The sequence below is a fragment of the Trichomycterus rosablanca genome, chromosome 1, assembly GCF_030014385.1.
Source record: "Trichomycterus rosablanca isolate fTriRos1 chromosome 1, fTriRos1.hap1, whole genome shotgun sequence".
Taxonomy (NCBI): Eukaryota; Metazoa; Chordata; class Actinopteri; order Siluriformes; family Trichomycteridae; genus Trichomycterus; species Trichomycterus rosablanca.
The window spans coordinates 65,905,736-65,928,659 of NC_085988.1; the positions used below are offsets into that span (position 1 = coordinate 65,905,736).

The 22,924-nt window shown below is 39.9% G+C and overlaps 1 protein-coding gene across 6 annotated transcripts in view; it reads left to right on the forward strand.

Annotated features, from left to right (window-relative positions):
• Positions 1–22,924, forward strand: part of erc1b (ELKS/RAB6-interacting/CAST family member 1b) — a 339,387-nt gene that overhangs the window by 156,649 nt on the left and 159,814 nt on the right. For all 6 annotated transcript variants that reach the window (XM_062995237.1, XM_062995245.1, XM_062995260.1 and 3 more), the window contains one exon: positions 7,344–7,504. In XM_062995237.1, coding sequence (XP_062851307.1) covers positions 7,344–7,504 — 161 coding nt within the window. The remainder of the gene's footprint in view (positions 1–7,343; positions 7,505–22,924) is intronic.

A 22,924-nucleotide genomic window follows, 5' to 3' on the forward strand; every position in this document is an offset into this window, starting at 1 on the left:
GCCGATTAAATTCATTTTTTGCCGTTTTCTGCTGACATCACAGTTTGGTATTTTAGTGATGTCACTAAATTATGTCTCTTTAATTTGTGTTTTTCCTTCATACCGGACAGTGGTAGCCTAGTGGGTAGAAATTTCTCTTAACTGAGAGGTTGAGAGTTCGAATCCCAGCTCTGCCATGCAGCCACTGTTGGACCCTTGAGCAAGGTCCTTAACCCTCTCTGCACCGTACAATCTCTGACCCCAGCTTCTGGGATATGCGAAGAAAGAATTTCATTGTACTGTACACCTGTATATGTATAAATGACAAATAAAGGAATTCTATTATATTCTATAACATGAAGAATCAAATATTCAGTGTGAATCTTCCATTCTTATTTCCCCTTTTTATGTTCTTATGTCTGCCCTTTTTAAAGCTACATGGCTCATATTTTGATCAGTGTTAATCCTTCCTAGTAATACAAATTAGGTGGAAATGTCTAAATGAAACAGTGGGATCCAAGCAAATGTGTCCTGTACCTGAGAAATTAGTGATGGATAAGCCACAGCCTTGAACAGTCTAGCAAGAATTGTTTATAAGACTCCTGTCAGGAACGTTACAGACATGCCTCCAAAGGCCCCTCATTTCACCCCCAAATAAATGTAGTGTACCCAAAGCTAAACAAAGATTGGAGACATCATTGTGTGAAAGCAGTTTCCAGTTTTCCAGTTCTACTTTTTTCCCCCAAATAGAAGACGTTTGATATTAGAATTGGAAAGCAATAGGTGTTCAACAAAGGGGCTTCTAGTATTTTGCTAAAATATTGTTGTGGTAATCAGTATGGGCATAGTATATATAATATTAGAATTAGGGCTGTCGAAGTTAACGCGATAATAACGCATTAACGCGACCTCAATTTAACGCGATTAAAAAAATTAGTGCCATTAACGCAAATTCTAGTTCATGTTGACACTTGACTGGTAGAACAAACGTTTTAATGTCGGACTTGCCACCGTTTTTCATTTGCGGTTTGTTAACATAATGTAACCGATCGTGGTAGTGATGTACTTGCATAATAAAGAAATAAATACACGCTATATTCACAAGTTGTCGGGAGCAGAACACTTTATTACACTTAATTAACTTCTTCTTCTGTACCGAATACCGGAAAGCTGAGTCGAGCACGTTAGTTCATGAACTATGGAAGCCCCAAAGGGTCAAAACACACTCACTTCGTGTAGAAACGTCCATCAAACCATCGTCACGATACAACCACAGACAAGTCTGATACAATAACTACGCCTTATCCCACCTAAAGCACCGCTGATCTACAATGTTTGCTGATGGAGAAATTCTAACCTACAATCTGACATTTACTGCCTAGTATGTGAGTGAATAAAACTCCCTTACAGTTTTCTCTTGTCCCAGCAGTTTTTAACATAAGTACATTTAGCATAAAATGTGTTCACCATTTTAATTGTAACATTTCACTTAAAAATCCTTGTTTTCTATAACATTTACACAGATTTTTTTTAATGCGATTAATCGCGATTAACTATATGAAATTCTGAGATTAATCGCGATTAAAAATTTTAATCGTTTGACAGCCCTAATTAGAATACATATAAAAAAATCTTAGAAATAATACAAATTCAACCACCCAGTTGCACACAAGATGTTCTACCATAACACCATGAAAATGTTTGTTCTAATGTGTAATAGTATTATTTTTAGAGTTAATGTTTTTATTAGGGCTGTCAAACGATTAAAAATTGTAATCACGATTAATCTCAGAATTTCATATAGTTAATCGCGATTAATCGCATTAAATAAAATCTGTGTAAATGTTATAGAAAACAAGGTTTTTTAAGTGAAATGTGAAAAGTGGACGTTTCTACACGAAGTGAGTGTGTTTTGACCCTTTTGGGGCTTCCATAGTTCATGGACTAGCGTGCTTGACTCCGGTATTCAGTGCCGTAACAGATTAAGTTAATAAAGTGTTTTGCTCCCGACAACTTGTGAATATACCGTGTATTTATTTCTTTATTATGCAAGTGCATCCCTACGACGCTCAGTTATATTATTTTAACAAACCGCAAATGAACAACGGTGGCAAGTCCGACATTAAAACGTTGGTTCTACCAGTCAAGTCTCAACATGAACTAGAATTTGCGTTAACGGCACTATTTTTTTTAATCGCGTTAAATTGAGATTGCGTTAATGCGTTATTATCGCGTTAACTTCGACAGCCCTAGTTTTTATATATTTTCCTGTCGTCACTAAGGTATAAAACGTTCAGCAATAATAAACTGTAAGTGCAGTAAACTAAGACAAGGGCAGTATGATGATTGCACGGCAGCTTCCACTTTAAGTGTAATCGTGCTAAAGTCAATAAGCCTCTTCCAACAATCACTAAAGGTGTTCCAATGTTCAGACCGTTCTGAAGAAATAATCTTTTTAGACAAAATAGTGGCGTGAGCTATTTATAATTTAATCTTAACCAAACTACCCAAAGTCCAGTCCGTCCAATCCAATTTAAAACTATAAACAGTAATTATGTTTAATACTTCTGACCCAGTATCCTGTAGTGTCATGGGAAAATACAGTCTTGGTATAAATGACTAGTCAGAGCTAAATGGTCATGCAAAAATATCAAATCCATGTTAGTAGACAGTAGTTCCATATGAGAATGCCAGTGCTGTGTAATAAAGTGTTCTCTCCATATACACTGATCAGCCATAACATTAAAACCACCTCCTTGTTTCTACACTCACTGTCCATTTTATCAGCTCCACTTACCATATGACCATATGACTGTAGTCCATCTGTTTCTCTACATACCTTTTTAGCCTGCTTTCACCCTGTTCTTCAATGGTCAGGACTCTCCCAGGAGTAGGTATTATTTAGGTGGTGGATCATTCTCAGCACTGCAGTGACACTGACATGGTGGTGGTGTGTTAGTGTGTGTTATGCTGGTAAGAGTGGATCAGACACAGCAGCGCTGCTGGAGTTTTTGAACATCTCACTGTCACTGATGGACTGAGAATAGTCCACCAACCAAAAATATCCAGCCAACAGCGCCCCGTGACCACTGATGAAGGTCTAAAAGATGACCAACTCAAACAGCAGCAATAGATGAGCGATCGTCTCTGACTTTACATCTACAAGGTGGACCAACTAGGTAGGAGTGCCTAATAGAGTTGGACAGTGAGTGGACATGGTATTTAAAAACTCCAGCAGCGTTGCTGTGTCTGATCCACTCATACCAGCACAACACACACTAGCACACCACCACCATGTCAGTGTCACTGCAGTGCTGAGAATGATCCACCACCTAAATATAATACCTGCTCTGTGGTGGTCCTGTGGGGGTCCTGATCATTGAAGAACAGGGTGAAAGCAGGTTAAAAAGGTATGTAGAGAAATAGATGGACTGCAGTCAGTAATTGTAGAACTACGAAGTGTTTCTATATGGTGTTTCTATATATAAAATAGAGTAGTGTAGAAACTGGGAGGTGGTTTTAATGTTATGACTGATTGGTGTATATGTCCATGCTTTTGGAACCACATGTTCAACAAGCTCATGTTGTCCACATACTTTTTTGTCCATATAGTGTTGTCCTGCAATAGACCTTGTACCTAGTGTTTCCAGCTGGTACCAGACCCACCGTGACCCAGACTAAAATAAAGCAGTTAGAGGAAAATGAATGAATGAATATTTTTGTGATTTTTATCAATGCAAAAACATTCGATGGAAAACACAAGTTAGATTAAATGACATTTTTCTGGCATGGAAAAAAAGTTGGCATCGCTTACTGGGTGTCTAATGGACGAGATCTTTTAGAGGTTCCTGAGGTTCAACATCAACAATCAGTGAAAATCTAGATGCAGATGACTGGTGCAGTCATCACCCGGGCATATGCCCAACGTTCTCTGAATAAGCAATTCTAAATTAGAGCGTGGCTTACCTAACGTAAAAGTTTAGCTGGTTTTCCCCTGAGAAAATGAGTCTAGTCTACACCCTTATCTTATCCAATCCATGTGCACACCCAAATTCTGCATCCGCTGAGGAAAGGCTTACGTTAGGAATTTTAAAAAATCTAATGCTCTCTTTGATCACGTTTAGTTTGTTGGTTTTTCCCCCCATATTCACATATTTAATGTGTCTGATTGTGCATTCGGCAGACTTTTAAACATCTGACACATGAGTAACATTGCAAGCTAATGTTAAATCTCATCTCTTAATAAATGACTGATCTTAATGGTTAATGTGAGTCACATACCAGGCAGCATTAAGTACTTTTACTGTAAAGTAAATTATTCTGTACCGTTAATACTAAATCCTTTCATTCCTGCTAATGATGGTCACTGAATATGTCATTACTAACCATATCTGTGACACCATATCTGCTCCTGAACATCATGGATTCATTAACCAGCTGTTTCACCTGGTTTCCTGTGTACGCCTTGGAGATCTTAAAAGCCTTTTTGAGTTTGTAGGTGTGTGCTGCAGTTCTCGCTGTAGTACCATTGTTCCTTTTCTTTTACACCTCTCATGGGCCTTCAGTTTTGATTGGCAGTTCATAAATTTTTTCCCGACCACAGACTGTAGCCCATGAAACCGATGCTGTCAGTGTTAAAATGTTTCCCTGTTCTCATGGGAAGCTCAAAGGAGTGACTTTTCTATTCTCTTTCTATTCTCTTTCTCTAGAGAAACATACCACATAAATGGTCTCCCTGGTCAGATTTTCTTTTACTAATGATGCTCTATGATTGTTCCTTCATGTTTGATAATAAAGAAGCCAAAGCCAAGAACAAACAATATATATATATATGGTCTTTGTCATAAACCCTTGAGCCCACACTTTGAAATTTTGTCGCCTCGCATCAAGAAGGTCCTGGGTTTGATCCCCATGTGGGGCGGTCCGGGTTCTTTCTGCATGTTTTTCGAGTGTCCTCCGGGTGCTCTGGTTTCTTCCCACAGTCCAAAAAAATTGTCCATGACCGTGTTTGATATAACCTTGTGTGAACTGATGAACCTTGTGTAATGAGTAACTACCGTTCCTGTCATGAATGTAACCAAAGTGTAAAACATGACGTTAAAATCCTAATAAACAAACAAACATCTCCTCTGCAGATGAAAAATTCATGTGAAGTGTTAACAGTGGCAGTACCATCCAGCAGAGACTCTTGCAGGACACACTGTTTTATGGTCACAACAACATTTTTGCTGCATCCCAAACTGCATGCAACTGCACAAAATAAGATAATTAATGGGGATGAATAGGAGATGTAATTACTGGTGAAATATCTGTGGTTTGTTATCAGTTTATTATTACATTTCTTCTCTTTTTCTTGCACTCTAACCAAGTCTCTCTCTAATGAGAGTGAAAGAAAGAGAGAGAGAATGTATAGAGAGAGAGAGAGAGAGTGTGCTGTTTTATTCAACACTGCCAATCTGTTATAGTAAAGTGTACTCTCCATATTTACATCCATGCTTTTGGAACTGGAAGTCCAACCACCTCATGTGTGAGCATGTATTTCCCTGCAATGGACCCAATACCCGTATGGGTTATAATTTGCAGCCAAAATTGTGTTGTGACCATAGAATCAATTTTAAAACTAAATAAATTAAATGTTATTGGCCAGAGGTTCTAAAGCATTCAGACAACTTTACACCATCCAGCTTCTATTTTTGTTCTTTTCCTGATATATTTTCCCTCTGTGCATATGTATGGCCATGTTCTTATTTCTTTAATTACAGCTAATGGTTCCATGTAAATAAAGAAAAGTCCTTGTCAGGGAAAAGTGTTTTAATTGTTTAGTAAAGTGATGTTTGGATCAAATTAGTCATTATGGCACTAAAGTATATTTTTCCCATTTAAACTTCAAAACAAATATGAGTCAATCTCTAACCCCAAATCAGAAAAAAGTTTTGAGAAGGAATGGCAGCGTTATAAAGTGGTAAATGCTTTACTGTCCCAACTTTTTTGGAATGTGTTGCATGCCTAAATGCAGGAATGGATGTTTATTAACAAATTAAATGAGGTTGAGCAGACAAAACATGAAATATCTTGAGTTCACTCTGTCTGCAATTAAATAAAGTCAAATTAAATGTAAGAAATGTTGAATTTTCATTTTATTTGCATTTCCATGCTATTATTATAAAACACTGGCAGTCAGTAATTGTATACCAACAAAGTTCATCTGTGTTAAAGGTGTGGCTTTAAAGAACCAGTTAGGTGTACCTAATAAACTGGTAAGCACTTATTAATGGTGCATTGTAAGCTATTGCTGTCAAAAATTAGGTTACGCAGCAGTAAAAACACATGCTAGCACACCGGAGCTGGGATCTCGAATACATCGTATCGAATCTCCGGCTGGGAGATCCGGCTGGGCTGGGAGGCTACACGAACAACTATTGGCCTGTTGTTCATATAGGGGTGGGGTAGTAGTAAGCCGGATAGGGTCTCCTCATAACTGATGCAACTACGATCTCTGCTGGATGATAGATGGCGCCTGCACGTGGGCGGGGAAGGAGTGCATTGATCAGGATGTGTCTCTCCGTACACAGGGCCGATCCTCATTAGCACTCTCCTAGTGCAGGTGAAAAGATGCCACGTGTCAGGGGGCGTGGGTTAGCTTTGTTCGCTTCAATCAGAGCCGGGATCGGCATTAGTGGACAGAAAGCGGGCAACTGGATGTGCTAAAAGTTGGGAGAAAAAAGGGAGAAAATGCATTTTAAAAAAAAATAAGAAAAATAATAATAATCCACAAAAAGCCACATTTCTGATTTTCAAAGACAAAGCCAATACATTTCCTCTTAACAGTTATACAGTGGCTGAGCGGTCACATGAACAACGATTGGCCTGTTGTTCAGACAGGCGGAACTAAGCAGGATATGGGTCTCTCTCTGTCAGACTGATGCAATTACGACCTCTGCTGGCTGATTAGAGGCGCCTACACAGAGATGAGGAAAGAGTGCTCTTTGGGTGTGTCTCTCCGTACACAACGCTAGGTGGCACAACACTCGTCAATGTGTGGGTGATAGGATGCATACGGCTTGCTGCCCACGTGTCGGTGGGGGCGTGGGTTAGCTTCGATCTCCTCGGTCAGAGCAGGGATCGGCATAGGCAGAAAGGAAGCATGATGCAATTGGACACGCTAAAGGGGGAGAAAATGCATTACAAAAACAGTTCAACAACAGAAACAATCTTTTGTAACATGTGTTTCCACTTTCCAAGCATTTTACAGAAATGCACTTGACCAAAAACCGGGCCTTAGTTTCGGCATCACGTATAATTCCCAGGTTCCTTGAACACTTTTGTGCTTAACCATTTGTCTATCCTCATGTGTACATGCACAGATGGAGGAGCTGCTAGCAGCCATGGAGAAGGTGAAGCAGGAGCTGGAGTCGATGAAGGCCAAGCTTTCGTCCACCCAGCAGTCCCTGGTTGAGAAGGAGGCCCACCTGACCACACTGCGAGCAGAGCGCAGGAAACACCTGGAGGAGGTTCTGGAGATGAAGTAAGGGGCTGTTTTATTTCAAACCTTCTTTTTCCACCTCATGTGGCCTTCGTCTTGTAATATCGGCCTTCGTTCCTGGGAGTTACAGTATAAGCTTGTGTGTTGGGTTTATTCTTGCTGGTTTGTGAGTTTGACTGATGGGCAGTAGCCTAGTGGTTAAGGTACTGGACTAGTAATCAAAAGGTTGCTGGTTCAAGCCCCACCACTGCCAGTTTGCAACTTTTGGGCCACTGAGCAAGGTTCTTAACCTTTAGTTGCTTAGACAATATACTACTGTCACAGTACTGTAAGTCGCTTTGGATTAAAAAAATGTAAATGACTGGAAATTGTAAGGCTGTGTACTGAAGATACATTTGTGCTATACTCTCCAGTTGATCATTTTTGGTCAGTAATATGCTATAATGCTATAATAGATGCTGTTTCTTCACAGCATGCCATAGTTGTTAGGGCTAGTGGTCTGGAGATGCATTACGCTCTTGGGAAAAATCAGGGTGCCACTTTATGAAAGATTTTCCCACACATGCTGCTAGCGCTCTGTCACAACCACTCTGAGCTGTCTGTTTTCTTCAACTTCTCCTTGACACTCTCTCATGTATTGTTCTATTCCTACCTCTTTCTCTCAGATTTATCAGTAATCATGCCTTAGTAAAAGTGTCGCTTCCTTACTCAAGATAAGACAAGCAGAGCACTGAGTGCTGTCACAAGACTGAGAGCTTCATCATTAAAGCAGTGTTTATACTCACCAAGACCTTACAGACTTGTGCACTGGGGTATAGACATCAGGGAACGGGATGAACAGGCATTCCTTAAACTGTTACCACACAATTTGTATCATAAAATGAATGTAATAAAATTTATAGGCAGGTCCACATACTTCTGGCCATACAGTATATCATAGCAGTTCACGTCAATGTAAATAAACCAAATCAGATTAGGACTGGGTCACATAGAATGTCATCCAGCTCAGTGGCATGGCCTTATCATTTTCTGTTAGATATAATGGTTGCTATACAGGTGGCTTCTCTGTGCCTATACAAATCAGCCAGATTTTATTGCACCCAATAAATAATGCATGCACCAGCAGCCTCTTTACCCTGCTTTAATTTGAAGCCAGTTAGTCTGAATGGTCAGGTGTAATCCATGAATCATCGCACAGGTCTACTGGAACTGTCTACAGTCAAAAATTCTTTCTGTTGCCTTGGGTTAAAAGGCTGCAACTGGGCGGTACGGTGGCTCGTTGAGTAGCACTGTTGGCTCACAGCAAGAAGGTCCTGTGTTCGATTCCCAGCTGAAGCAGTCCGCGTCCTTGCTGTGCGTAGTTTGCATGTTCTCCCCGTGTCTGCGTGGGTTTCCTCCAGGAGCTCCTGTTTCCTCTCACAGTCCAAAGACACACAAGTGAGGTGAATTGGAGATGCAAAATTGTCCATGACTGTGTTTGACATTAAACCTGAACTGATGAATCTCGAGTAACCAGTAAACTACCTGCCCTGTCATGAATGGAATCAAAGTGTGTAAAACATGATGTTAAAATCCTAATAAAATATAAATGAATAAATAAGAAGGATGCAACCTAAACATGGACTCCTTAAAGCTTGCTTAAAATGTAGTGCTGATCACACAGACAGAAAATAAGCAGCAGTAGTAACAGCAGCATGCTCGACTGTGAATGTCATCCAAATTCCAGAAGCTTATAATTCACCACAGACCTGTTTTTATTGGGTTTTGGGTTACATTTAACCAGTCTGGGAAGTTTTCATCTCAGCACAAGGTAACTGTTTGTGTTTCTCTGCTGACCTTGCTGTGATACCGCTGTTCTATGTAGTTTTTATTGGGTGCATTCAAACTAGACTCTTCTATATAGAGACTGGGGTGGCACAGTGGCTTGATGGGTAGCACTGTCACTTCACAGCAAGAACGTACTGGGTTTGATTTCCAGGTGGAGCGGTCCGGGTCCTTTCTGTGTTGAGTTTGTAGTTCCTTCTGTGTCTGTGTGGGATTTCTCTGGCAGTCCAAAGACATGAAAGTGAGGTGAATTAAAGATACAAAATTGTCCGTGACTGTGTTTGATATTAAACTTGAACTGATGAATCTTGTGTAACCAGTAACTGCCGTTTCTGTCATGAATGTAACCAAAGTGTAAAACATGACGTTATAGACACTAAGCTGCAGTATCAGCAGTAGTCAACCATAATAATTCATAAGATATTAGGAAGCCCTTTCAGTCCACACTGTTCAGTGACGTTAAACTTTAAACGTTAAAAGACTTTACTAATTAATAATCAAAGGTCTGATTGGCACCAAAATTTGTGCATCAAGGGTGCCTGTACTCCTAGCATTACTGCTGCATTGGACACACATGCTTACCACACTCATATCTGGTAATGGATGAAGCTCCTTCACTCTGTGATACCTGCTGAGCACTTGTTTCCATTAAACACATACTGACTGAATTACTGAATAATTAGAGGAACGGCAAGGTCTAGCAATACTTGAGACTATAAGATAGACCTTTAACCAAACCAAAATGAGAACGGTCCTCAATCAAAAGACCATAACATTAGAACAGTACTTGAAAAGGACTATATTAGATGAGAATTTATCACCCTTTGTGCCGTGAATATAAACCGCGTAGTAAACACGACATATAGCAACTAATTACATAAATGAATAAATAACTCCTAGCGTTACTACTAGCATGTATTTTTATTTCTGTATTGCAGAACAGACATCCTTACATATAGAACCTCAAAACCTTAATTTATATAATTGGCTTGGTTTTAAATCTAATGCCTTATATTTTCTAATAATTATATGGTGCTAAAAGATCCAGAAAATGAGTTCTTAGAGAGCATTCTAGTGTTTGTAAATAAGATTTAATTTTGTATTTTTTTTTCTATGTTGAATGGAAATCTCATTAAAATGTACGTGCAGAACCTAAACCTGAAGCCGCAGCATCGAATCCTTCTTTCTGGATTTGATTAATGTGACTCCATTTGGCACGCTCTGAACGCCGGGGCCAAAGCCTTGTCCGGCTGCCTAAAGAGCGTAGACAGATTATTGGTAGAAACGTTGGGATTCTTCTGTCCCCTGGGCTGCACGCCAATTTGTTTGCAAATGCCACTGAAAAGGAATTTATCATTAGCCTTGAGCCTCTGGGTGTATTTGTAAAGTACAAAGAGAATCTGAGCGTCAGTCATGTGCAGTTAAATAAGTGCTTGTATCTGCTTTATTCATATATAAGTGGACATGTTCTTATTAAAGCATGATCAGATTTCTGGGAATTATATAGACTTCTCTTTGTTTGCTGTGCATATAGGACAGGACTTAAGTGTTTGCCAGTGCTGACATCCTCTGTTGACGTATTGGATGGTAAGCTCACGTGTCCATGGCTTTACTGTAGACGGAATGTAAAATAAGCGCTGAAATTTTGAGGAATGGAAAAATGAGTCAGAACTGGCATTTCAAGAACTTTCCCAGCTGTTATTAAAGGTTGCAGGAGTGATGCCATGTGTCTGTGATTTCCTTTAGGATGGTTTCTACATTCACACTAATTACCTGCTGGGTTCTCACAGACACAGCATTGATGTTAGAGAGAATCTAAGCTCTTTAGTGATTTTCATTACTTTTATAGTTATAGTATTGTTATTATTTGATCCTAATTGCTTTGTACTTTTACCTACAGCTCAGCTGTCTCTGAGCAAGAACCTTATCAATGTCTGATTTGTCAAAAAATTTAGAAAAAACGAAATTATTAATATTCTTCAATTATTGGCATGATTTTAATTAATTATACTTGTAGCTCAAAGTTTTACATAGAATGGGGTCCAAAAGTCTGAAGCTATTAGCAAAAAAATGCTTATATCTTTATTTTTTATATATATAAATTTCATACATTTTACAATGAACTTTTTCAATCAGCATAACAATAAAGTAAAAAGTTTTTTTTTTTAAGTTTAAAAAAAGGAAATTATTCATTTTTAGCTTCAATTATTGGCATGATTTAAATTTTATTTATACTTGTACGTCAAAGTTTTACATAGAATGGGGTCCAAAAGTTTGAAGCTATTAGAAAAAAAAATGCTTATATATTTTTATTTTTATGAATGTAATACATTTTAATTAGAACCTTTTCAGTCAGGGTAACAATTAAAGTAAAATGTTAAATCTTTAAAAATAAATAAAATAATATTTGATGAGTAGATCAAATCTACTTTCTCAATGCCATCTGAGCACGTTTGATCGGAAAGGAAAGAGACTTAAAGAAATCTGGTCTTTTATACAAAGCAGTTGACCTGGTCAATTTCTTAAACTGGGCTCATTTTAGTAAGGGGTGGCTTGGTGGGTAGCACTGTCCCCTCACAGCAAGAAGGTCCTGAGTTTGACTCCCTGGCGGAGCAGTCTGGAGTTTACATGTTCTCCCAGTGTCTGTGTGGGTTTCTTCTGGGAGCTCCACTTTCCTCCCACAGTCCAAAAACATGCTAATGAGGTGAATTGCAGATTACAAAATGTAAGGACACTGATTGGCGGCTAGAATGCATGGGTGGAAAAGGGTTTCGTTAAGGACTGCGCGCGGGTTGGAGGAGGCGTGAGCAGCAATATACCCTCCTCAACTGCGGAGATCCCGAAAGAAAATCAGGGATCCCCCAGCAGCGGAAGACAAATTGACTACACTAAATTGGGAGAAAATGGGAGGAAAACACAATGAAAAAAACCCTAATAAATAATAAATAAAAATTCAGTAGTCATTTTCTGTAGTGCCAAAATTTTAAATCTATGTATTATACAAAGGTTCAATATTTCCATTTTATATGATTTGTAATAGACTTTTGTTCCTAGAGTTTTGGCTTCAACTGTACATTCGTAAATAGAAAATGTATTTAATGTTTGTAAATCCAGACTTTTCTTTTTAATACTCTGCAGTTGTGCTTTTTCTGTGATAAAATGAATATAATTTTTTTCTTTTGTGTTCTCTAAAAAAATGTGTTTCCATTGTTTGACCACATGTGGCGACTTTTCTGTAATCATATAATCAGGACTAGTTTGACCTAACTCAGCAGTCTGAGTCATGAGCATTACATTAAAAAAGTCTGAAGATGTCTGATGTCTGAACAGATCTTAGACTGTGAATCACAGATTTTCACATCTCGGGAATGTCTCTTGGAGCAATTTCTAAGCAGCTTCTGGTCCCAGGATCATCTGTACAAACAATTACCTGCAAGCCAAGGTCAGAAAGCAAACCCAAACTGTCATCCTACGCCGAGAGAAATTATGTCGGAATGGTCAGCCAGAAGTGTGTCTAAGTGAGAACCAGTGTTCCAAACCCAATAACACTGTACCTAAAGCCGAGCCTGGTGGTGGTATTATGTTCCTGGCTGTTTTGCTGACTGTGGAACTGGTGCAAAAAAAAAGAATGGATTAAGGCAGAAGGACTTAAGGAATTGTTAAATCTTAAATGTGATTAGATGTTCCAGCTGGACAGCGAGTCAAAACACACATCAGAACTAAACCAAGCTGAAAAGAAACTACTGGGATTGCCGTTTCAAATTCCTGACCTCAAGTCTGTCAAGTAAATGTGGATTGTACTGAAATTCAAGTATGTGCCAGAAAACCAATACATTGACCGTTCTGCCAGCCAGAGTGGTCAAGGCTGATTGGGGGGATAGGAGCTCAGGGACTTAAGTATTAAGTGTGTTGTAGACCCTGCAGAAAATCCAGTGTTAAGACTGCGATTTCCTTTACTGTTACATATAACCTTTTTTTATACATAATGTATAATGTATCTTATAATGTATAATATATCAAACATGATTTATAATGTATCTTATATAGTTATGTAATGTATTATACATAATTTGTATCTTATTTAATCTCAGTGATTAAGATACTGGACTGGTAATCAGAAAGATTCAAGCCCCAACATTTCCAAGTTGCGACTGTTGGGCCCCTGAGCAAGACTCTTAACCCTTAGTTGCTTGAATTGTAAGTCGTTAAATGCCAAAAAAAAAAAAAAAATAAATATATATATATATACCGATCAGGCATAACCTTATGACCACCTCCTTGTTTCTACACTCACTGCCCATTTTATCAGCTCCACTTATAGAAGCACTTTGAAGTTCTACAATTATTGACTGTAGTCCATCTGTTTCTCTACATACCTTGTTAGCCTGCTTTCACCCTGTTCCTCAATGGCCAGGACCCCCACAAGACCACCACAGAGCAGGTATTGTTTGTGTGGTGGATCATTCTCAGCACTGCAGTGACAATGACATGGTGGTGGTGTGTTAGTGTGTGTTGTGCTGGTATGAGTGGATCAGACACAGCAGTGCTGCTGGAGTTTTTAAATACCGTGTCCACTCGCTGTCCACTCTATTAGTCACTCCTATCTATTTGGTCCACCTTGTAGATGTAAAGTCAGAGACGATCGCTCATCTTTTGCTGCTGTTTGAGTTGGTCATCTTCTAGACCTTCACCAGTGGTCAGAGGACGCTGCCCATGGGGCGCTGTTGGCTGGATGTTTTTAGTTGGTGGAATATTCTCAGTCCAGCAGTGACAGTGAGGTGTTTAAAATTTCATGAGCATTGCTGTGTCTTATCCACTCATACCAGCACAACACACACTAACACACCACCACCATGTCAGTGTCACTGCAGTGCTGAGAATGATCCACCACCTAAATAATACCTACTCTGTGGTGGTCCTGGGAGAGTCCTGACCATTAAAGAACAGCATGAAAGCAGGCTAAAAAAGCATGCAGAGAAACAGATGGACTACAGTCAGTAATTGTGGAACTACTTGTAGAAGTGCTTTCTTATGGTAAGTGGAGCTGATAAAATGGACAGTGAGTGTAGAAACAAGGTGGTTTTAATGTTATGGCTGATCAGTGTATATATTACATATATCTTTTATAGTGTATAATGTATAAATCTACCCCCTTTTTCTACATTATATGATACATTTATCATTTATTTAGATGCTAATATAAAAATAAAAGTAAGTTAAGAGTAGGTGCACAGGATGTTCTCAGACAACATAATGTGTAAAGATGCCTCTTAAAGCCTAGAGATCTCAGTGAAAGTGCTTGAGAATACACTTGGATTCTTTGGGTTAATGCCGTGTATCCTTTCTAGCCTTACATCTAACCACACAATTCCAAAGCTAAACGTCTTAGCTCTAAAAATAAAATACAGCTACGATTGCTTGGCTCAGACAGACCATGTCAGCGGGAGAGGATGTGTAAGTGGGTCCAAGTGGCTTTCTGTTATGATAATGCTAGCAAAGCGGTCATGGCTGAGACGAGCAGGATGGAACCCGTCGATGAAGCTCCGTCACCTTGCATGAGACAACCGATGGAGTGAATTATTAAAAATTCTTATAAATTTTCGGGGTATTAAATTGCAGACAGATTCCAGTGCTTCCAGTATCATGGTTGGATGCAGAGCTGAAGGGTGGAGAAGCAATATAAATGAGAACTCAGTGTTGAGCACAATGTTGTATCTTTTTGTTTACTTCCCGTTTAATGAAGTCTTAATGTCCGGCTGTGTTCCTGTTAGCCAGATGGGATGCAGTCACATCCCATTGTTCTTCAGACTCTTTGATGTGGCAGGATTTTCTCACTCTTATTTTTCTCTTATTCTTTTCTTCTTTCTTTCTCAGATCACAGCTCAAAGTCTTAGTTCAGAGTTAACAGAGATCACTCAGCTGTGTTTGAACAAATGTTTAAACTGCGTTCCACATTTGTTTGAGAGTGGAGGAAGTGTCAGAGGGTCTGGCGGGAAATGCTTTTTGACAGCGGAATAAGACTTAATGAAACTTTCTTAGATGTTTGAACGGAACAATTTAGCTGCGGCATTTAGGTTTGTTGTTTCCAGCAGTGAGTGTGTTCACATGCGGACTAATAATCTGTTTAGGCTCGGGTTCTGGAAGTAATTCGATTATTTAGATGCTCATGTAAACAGCAGGTCTCCATCTACCTGGATTTCTGCCCAGTTATTGGTTTATCCAAGTCATGTATGCGAGTAATTGGCTTGCTATCGAATTTCTGCATCTGCGTATGTGAGGCTGAAGAGGCGATTCCCCGGAAATAGTCAACACAACACAAAGCGGCGAAGGAAAAACAGACGAGGAAGAGGTTTACAGTTGTAGGGTAAACAAACTTATTTACTGAAAAGGAAATAGAACCAAAGCTCATTTTTGGACTGACGTCAAAATTGAATTCATGCTTGAATTCATGCTTCTCAGTTACTGGACAGAAGACACAGAAACTGGGACACACATACTGTCTGCATGTTGATTGGGCAAAAATCACCCAATCAGCACGTCCAGACAACATAAAAAAACATTGATAAAGTGATATATATAAAATATTTCATTTCATTTTATTTTTATCTATTTTTTATTCGTCAGGTTGCAGGAGGTCCGGTTCCATTGGAAAACTCTAGTCATAAGGTTGAAACGACAGTAAGGTAGGAAGGCAGTTGTAGCTTAGCGGTTAAGGTACCGGACTAGTAATCAAAAGGTCACTGGTTTAAGCCCCACCACTGCCAGGTTGCCACAGTTGGGCCCCTAATGCCTAGTTCACACTACACGGTTTTTGCCCTGATTTTCGCTCGGCGACTGGTCGGCGATTGATTTTCCGGGTCGGGAGCGACTCAGCGTTTGCTCGGCGATCAAAACTCGGCTCTCAGTCGCTAAGTGTGAACTATCCAACAACCCGACCCGACCGGCTCGCCGACCGCTCGGCGACTGGATTGAGTTTTCTAGCACGCCAGATATCTGATCTCAGACGGGCAACTGGGAATGAGTGACATGTCGAACAGCCAATGAGAACACAGGATACAGCGTGAGGGGAAATGCAGGAGAGGATATAGTTTATATCAGGATACACCGACACACACACGTTTTACAGTATTTCTGATTTGATCGTCCTCTACAAAACATAATACCCACGCTGCATTGCAAAACTTACTACAGAACAAGCCATATACTGTTCGTGTTGCCAAATCCACTCATTCATTTATTTTTTCTCCTTGATATTACGCTGCACATCAGCGCACAAACCCTTTGATCTCTCGCTACTTGTTGACGTTCATTTTTTTGGACGTGGTATCATTAAACTTCTCGTCACTTCTCACGTGTGTTTTTGTAAAGAAAGAAAGAAAGAAAAAAAGGGAGACCAGAGAAGCTCGCCTGCGATTCCAGTTGGTGATGGATCGTGTAGTGTGAAACCCCCTATCGCCGATCAGTCGTGTAGTGTGAAATATACACCGACTGAAAGACTCCCGAGTGCAAAAGATTCAGTCGTATAGTGTGAACTGTACAGCGACCTGACGACTTGGAAAGTCGTGTAGTGTGAACTTGGCATAAGCAAGACCCTTAACCCTCAATTGCTCAGACAATCTACTGTCTGAATACTGTAAGTCAATTTGGATAAAAGCGACTACTAAATGCCATAAATGTAAATGTAGAAATATCCTGGACAGAGCACCAATCCAATCGACATAGCCAATTATGTCTAAGTGCCCAGCCAGCCGATAACCTGATCGATTGATTAATCCAATCTTATTAGCTAAAATGTGAGAGACTGGATGTTGTAACCTAGTGGTTAGGGTACTGGACTAGTAATCGAAAGTCAAGTTAAAAGTCTAGTCAAATGTATTTATATAGCGCTTTTTACAATAGACATTGTCTCGAAGCAACTTTAATAAGTCCAGGACCAACAGATATAAAAACCCCTGTTGAGCAAGCCGAGGACGACAGTGGCAAGGAAAAACTCCCTTAAATTACAGGAAGAAACCTTGAGAGGAACCAGACTCAGCAGGGCCCATCCTTCTTGGGTGGTCTGGAGGATACTTTTAATGAATAAGATTTACACAAATCATACAAACACAGAATTAAAATTAACTTAGTTATAACTAGCAATAAATAAATAAATAATGAGAGTTATTGTTCAGTCCAGTCAGTAATAAAGTCTGTTTTTAGAATAAAATTAAAGCTTCTTTAACAGCAGCATAATTCAGAGACTGAATCATGTAAACATGGGGTAATAAAATGACAGATTTATGCAGTTAAGCTTCTGGTAGTAATCAGATTTACATCTCTGGTTCACATCCCACCATTGCCAGCTAATGTTGTGACCTTGAACAATGCCTTTAATCCACAACAGCTTGGCTTGTATTTGGTCACAATCGTAAATTAATTTGGATGAAAGTGTCTACCTAATGCTGTAAATGTTATGAACAATTTAAGATTCCCCACTGACAAATAACAGAAGTGCATTCCACCCTGAAGATCAAATAAGTTTTAAATCAAATTTCTTGCACTTCTTTTATTATTTTGTGCATGTCAGCTCTCTCATTCCTACTGCAGGGCTAAACGTTCTCCATACACCTACACGCTAGACCAAATACATAGATGTATAGAAAGAATGTCCATTAACTCTACGGTACATTGTTTTAACAACTGCCCTGCCACTATGAAGTCACTCATTGCAGTGCTGATCATGGTCCAGTTCTGATATTCAGAAGTTGATGCATAGCGTCAACTGGACTATATTCAGTGATCGTATATGTGCAACGTGCACTTTGATGGTACGTAAGTGTAGCCAGTAAACTGTTTGTGTGTGTGTGTGTGTAAACTACAGGACCTTCCATGCTGAACTAAAAGCTTTAACACTTGGGCACAAAGTGTCCATTCTGGGAGCAGGTGAGCGCCTCTAATTGCCCCTTTTATCACTTTGGATGCTACATCCTCATGCGATAGGCTGGTCCATTACAAGGTTGAGTGCTTTACAAAAATAAATCTGCAGAACTCAACACAGCCTGGTGTTGGAGGATTAGACTGTATCACAATGCAACTTTCAGCATGACTATTTCCTACTACCAGGTGGGGCGGTCCGGGTCCTTTCTGTGTGGAGTTTGCATGTTCTCCCCGTGTCTGCGTGGGTTTCCTCCAGGAGCTCCGGTTTCCTCCCACAGTCCAAAGACATGCATGTGAGGTGAATTGGAGATACAAAATTGTCCATGACTGTGTTCAATATAACCTTGAGAAAGTGATGAACCTTGTGTAATGAGTAACTACCGTTCCTGTCATGAATGTAACCAAAAGTGTAAAACATGATGTTAAAATCCAAATAAACAAACATTTCCTACTACCATCAATAAATGTTCAAGACAACTTTGCAAACTTGAATGTTGACGTCTGTAACCAAAGCTCATTTCTTTTGATGTGTATATGCACCTGTATTCAGGATTTTTATTTGGAACTAATCATGTAGTGGTTCATTTTTAGTTCAAGACTTTCCATTTTAAAACCTAGAACAAGTCAAAGAGGAACACGCTAGCACACCAGAGCTGACTTCTCGAACTCGGCTGTTCGAATGTCAGCTCTGCTGCCGGCAGTCGGGGCGCCTACATGAACAATGACTGCGTAATGCAGTCGGGTAATTGGATTTGACTAGATTGAGAGGAAAATTAGGGGAGAAAAACATGTCAAGTGTGTTTATCAGAGTACATGCTGGGATACTGGGAAATAATCAAACACTGGTTGAGGTGGGTAATATAAAACAGTGGCACAGTGAAGAAATAACAGGACAACATTAAAATGAACCAAACAAAATGAAGGATAAAAAAGTACTAATTGAGTTTAATCTGAAATAAAGAACTTTGGTATTTGGGCCAATGCAGTGTGGTCGTTTAAAAACCAACCACCACAAAACATTCTCAGAATGTGTCAGAAGGAAAGGAAACATGCTCAGTTTGCCCAGTCCATTTTGTGAGTGGTGTTTGTTATATTTCAAATGGTCTGTTACAGGATTTGGCAGATGTAGAAATGGTAGCGGAGGGAATAGACTTTCTAACTGTCCATCGTAATGGACTAAACAGAAGGAGTAAAAGAACTATCGATGAAGTGATACATGACATTTTAAAATAGTTCATTTCATTTTATTTTGCTTTTTATTTGTCAAGATTGCTTGCAGCAGGTCTGGTTCCATGGGAAAACTTTGATCGCTAGGCAGGGCTCTAGAGTGCGACCATGCGACCTAATTTCTCAATGGTGCGACTAAAAAAAATCTCAGGTCGCACCGGTGCGACCAGCAGTTCAAGGGGAAAAAAGTCTCCGCTACTCTGAAAGTTTCCCCGTGGTTCAACAACAGACACACATCAGGCCCATATCATGGTCTAAACCAATCAGAGACAGTGAAGAGCGGGACAATATTGTATCGGTGATATGTGAGCGACATTCAGCTCAACCAATCAGAATGCAGCACCGGACGTTCAGTTAGTTTAGTTTTGTATATGAGACTCGCCGGACGGCCAAAGTATAAAAGTTCGGTTTCTGGAGCTAGGCAGTTTAAAGTGTTGTAACGCTTACTGAAGTCCTGACTAAACCGTTACAGTGAAGTCTACCTTGTCGTTTGCTTTTATTCCCACACATTCATCACCACACAGCAAGAGACCCGTAACAGTGGTGAGCCGACCCTCTAGTAGCAATAGGCTAATGCTAGCGGTTAAGTGCGACGATAGCGAAAGTAAAAACACAATAATATTCTCGTTAAGTAAAATATAAAAATAACTAAAAGACAGTGAAGTGTTAGAATACATGTAATCAAAATACACAGTGAGTGCACCGCAATCGATTTTGGGAATCTGTGTAAAAGATCCAGTAAAGCCGATAATATAATGCACTTTATTTAAGATTACACTCTAACACTAGAGCCTCATACACACACACACACACACACACACACACACAAAAAAAAATATACAGTGTATCACAGAAGTGAGTACACCCCTCACATTTCTGCAGATATTTAAGTATATCTTTTCATGGGACAACACTGACAAAATGACACTTTGACACAATGAAAAGTAGTCTGTGTGCAGCTTAAATAACAGTGTAAATTTATTCTTCCCTCAAAATAACTCAATATACAGCCATTAATGTCTAAACCACCGGCAACAAAAGTGAGTACACCCCTTAGTGAAAGTTCCTGAAGTGTCAATATTTTGTGTGGCCACCATTATTTCCCAGAACTGCCTTAACTCTCCTGGGCATGGAGTTTACCAGAGCTTCACAGGTTGCCACTGGAATGCTTTTCCACTCCTCCATGACGACATCACGGAGCTGGCGGATATTCGAGACTTTGCACTCCTCCACCTTCCGCTTGAGGATGCCCCAAAGATGTTCTATTGGGTTTAGGTCTGGAGACATGCTTGGCCAGTCCATCACCTTTACCCTCAGCCTCTTCAATAAAGCAGTGGTCGTCTTAGAGGTGTGTTTGGGGTCATTATCATGCTTGATCACTGCCCTGCGACCCAGTTTCCGGAGGGAGGAGATCATGCTCTGCTTCAGTATTTCACAGTACATATTGGAGTTCATGTGTCCCTCAATGAAATGTAACTCCCCAACACCTGCTGCACTCATGCAGCCCCAGACCATGGCATTCCCACCACCATGCTTGACTGTAGGCATGACACACTTATCTTTGTACTCCTCACCTGATTGCCGCCACACATGCTTGAGACCATCTGAACCAAACAAATTAATCTTGGTCTCATCAGACCATAGGACATGGTTCCAGTAATCCATGTCCTTTGTTGACATGTCTTCAGCAAACTGTTTGCGGGCTTTCTTGTGTAGAGACTTCAGAAGAGGCTTCCTTCTGAGGTGACAGCCATGCAGACCAATTTGATGTAGTGTGCGGCGTATGGTCTGAGCACTGACAGGCTGACCCCCCACCTTTTCAATCTCTGCAGCAATGCTGACAGCACTCCTGCGCCTATCTTTCAAAGACAGCAGTTGGATGTGACGCTGAGCACGTGCACTCAGCTTCTTTGGACGACCAACGCGAGGTCTGTTCTGAGTGGACCCTGCTCTTTTAAAACGCTGGATGATCTTGGCCACTGTGCTGCATCTCAGTTTCAGGGTGTTGGCAATCTTCTTGTAGCCTTGGCCATCTTCATGTAGCGCAACAATTCGTCTTTTAAGATCCTCAGAGAGTTCTTTGCCATGAGGTGCCATGTTGGAACTTTCAGTGACCAGTATGAGAGAGTGTGAGAGCTGTACTACTAAATTGAACACACCTGCTCCCTATGCACACCTGAGACCTAGTAACACTAACAAATCACATGACATTTTGGAGGGAAAATGACAAGCAGTGCTCAATTTGGACATTTAGGGGTGTAGTCTCTTAGGGGTGTACTCACTTTTGTTGCCGGTGGTTTAGACATTAATGGCTGTATATTGAGTTATTTTGAGGGAAGAATAAATTTACACTGTTATATAAGCTGCACACAGACTACTTTTCATTGTGTCAAAGTGTCATTTTGTCAGTGTTGTCCCATGAAAAGATATACTTAAATATCTGCAGAAATGTGAGGGGTGTACTCACTTTTGTGATACACTGTATATATATATATATACATACATACATACATACATGAATAGATATACTCTATTATTATTATAATTTTTATAATAGTGTACTATAATGAGATTATAATACTATAATTAACTGTAAAGAGCATGGGAAAACCATGGCCGTCAAAATTGTATTTGTGACTGGTTCTAATACATTTTGAATTGAAAGGATGAAAAGCACAATGCATCTATAAAACACATTACATGCCGCAGTAAATGCACTGCCCAAGTGTCCCCTCTCCCCACTGCCTTTCAGCGGCAGACAGCAACAAACATCAACAGACGAGGCCATGTTGACCAGACTGTTATTTAATCATTTACAAGTCAATATTGCCTATATGGACAGCGAAAAAACAAGTGAACCTGTAAAACTAAGGTGTTAAATGCGATGCAGTTGAAAATTAGGGTGCACCTAACTTTTGTGCTGGTGCACCTAAGAAAAAAAGTTAGGCGCACCAGTGCAACCAGTGCAAAAAGTTAGTCTAGAGCCCTGCTAGGTAGAAATAGCCTGGACAGGGCACCACTGAAGTAAAACCGATTTCCTATTCCTGGCTCAATATCTCACCTGCAACAATATCAGATCAGTTTACATATGGATCCAGGGTTAAGATTGTAGCCTAGATTCAGGCAAGCCGTAGCCTAGTGATTAAGGTACTGGACTAGTAATCAGAAGATCGCTGGTTTAAGCCCCACCACAGCCAGGTTGCTGCTGTTGGGCCCTTGGACAAGGCCCTTAACCCTCAATTGCTCACACTGTACAGTATAATGTAACTGTAATGTTAGTCGCTTTGGATATAGGCATCTGCTAAATGCCGAAAATGTAAGTACAGCCAGAGAAACACTCCTTCACTAGTTCTCGTTCACATCGGTAGAATTTTAAACATTGGCTACTCCACTTGAATAAAATGTGTAGCAAAATTGGGGCTTCAACATTTCTGTAACTAATCAATTGAAACACATTATGCTTGGGTGTTGCAGGGGTCTGTTTTGCTAGCCCAA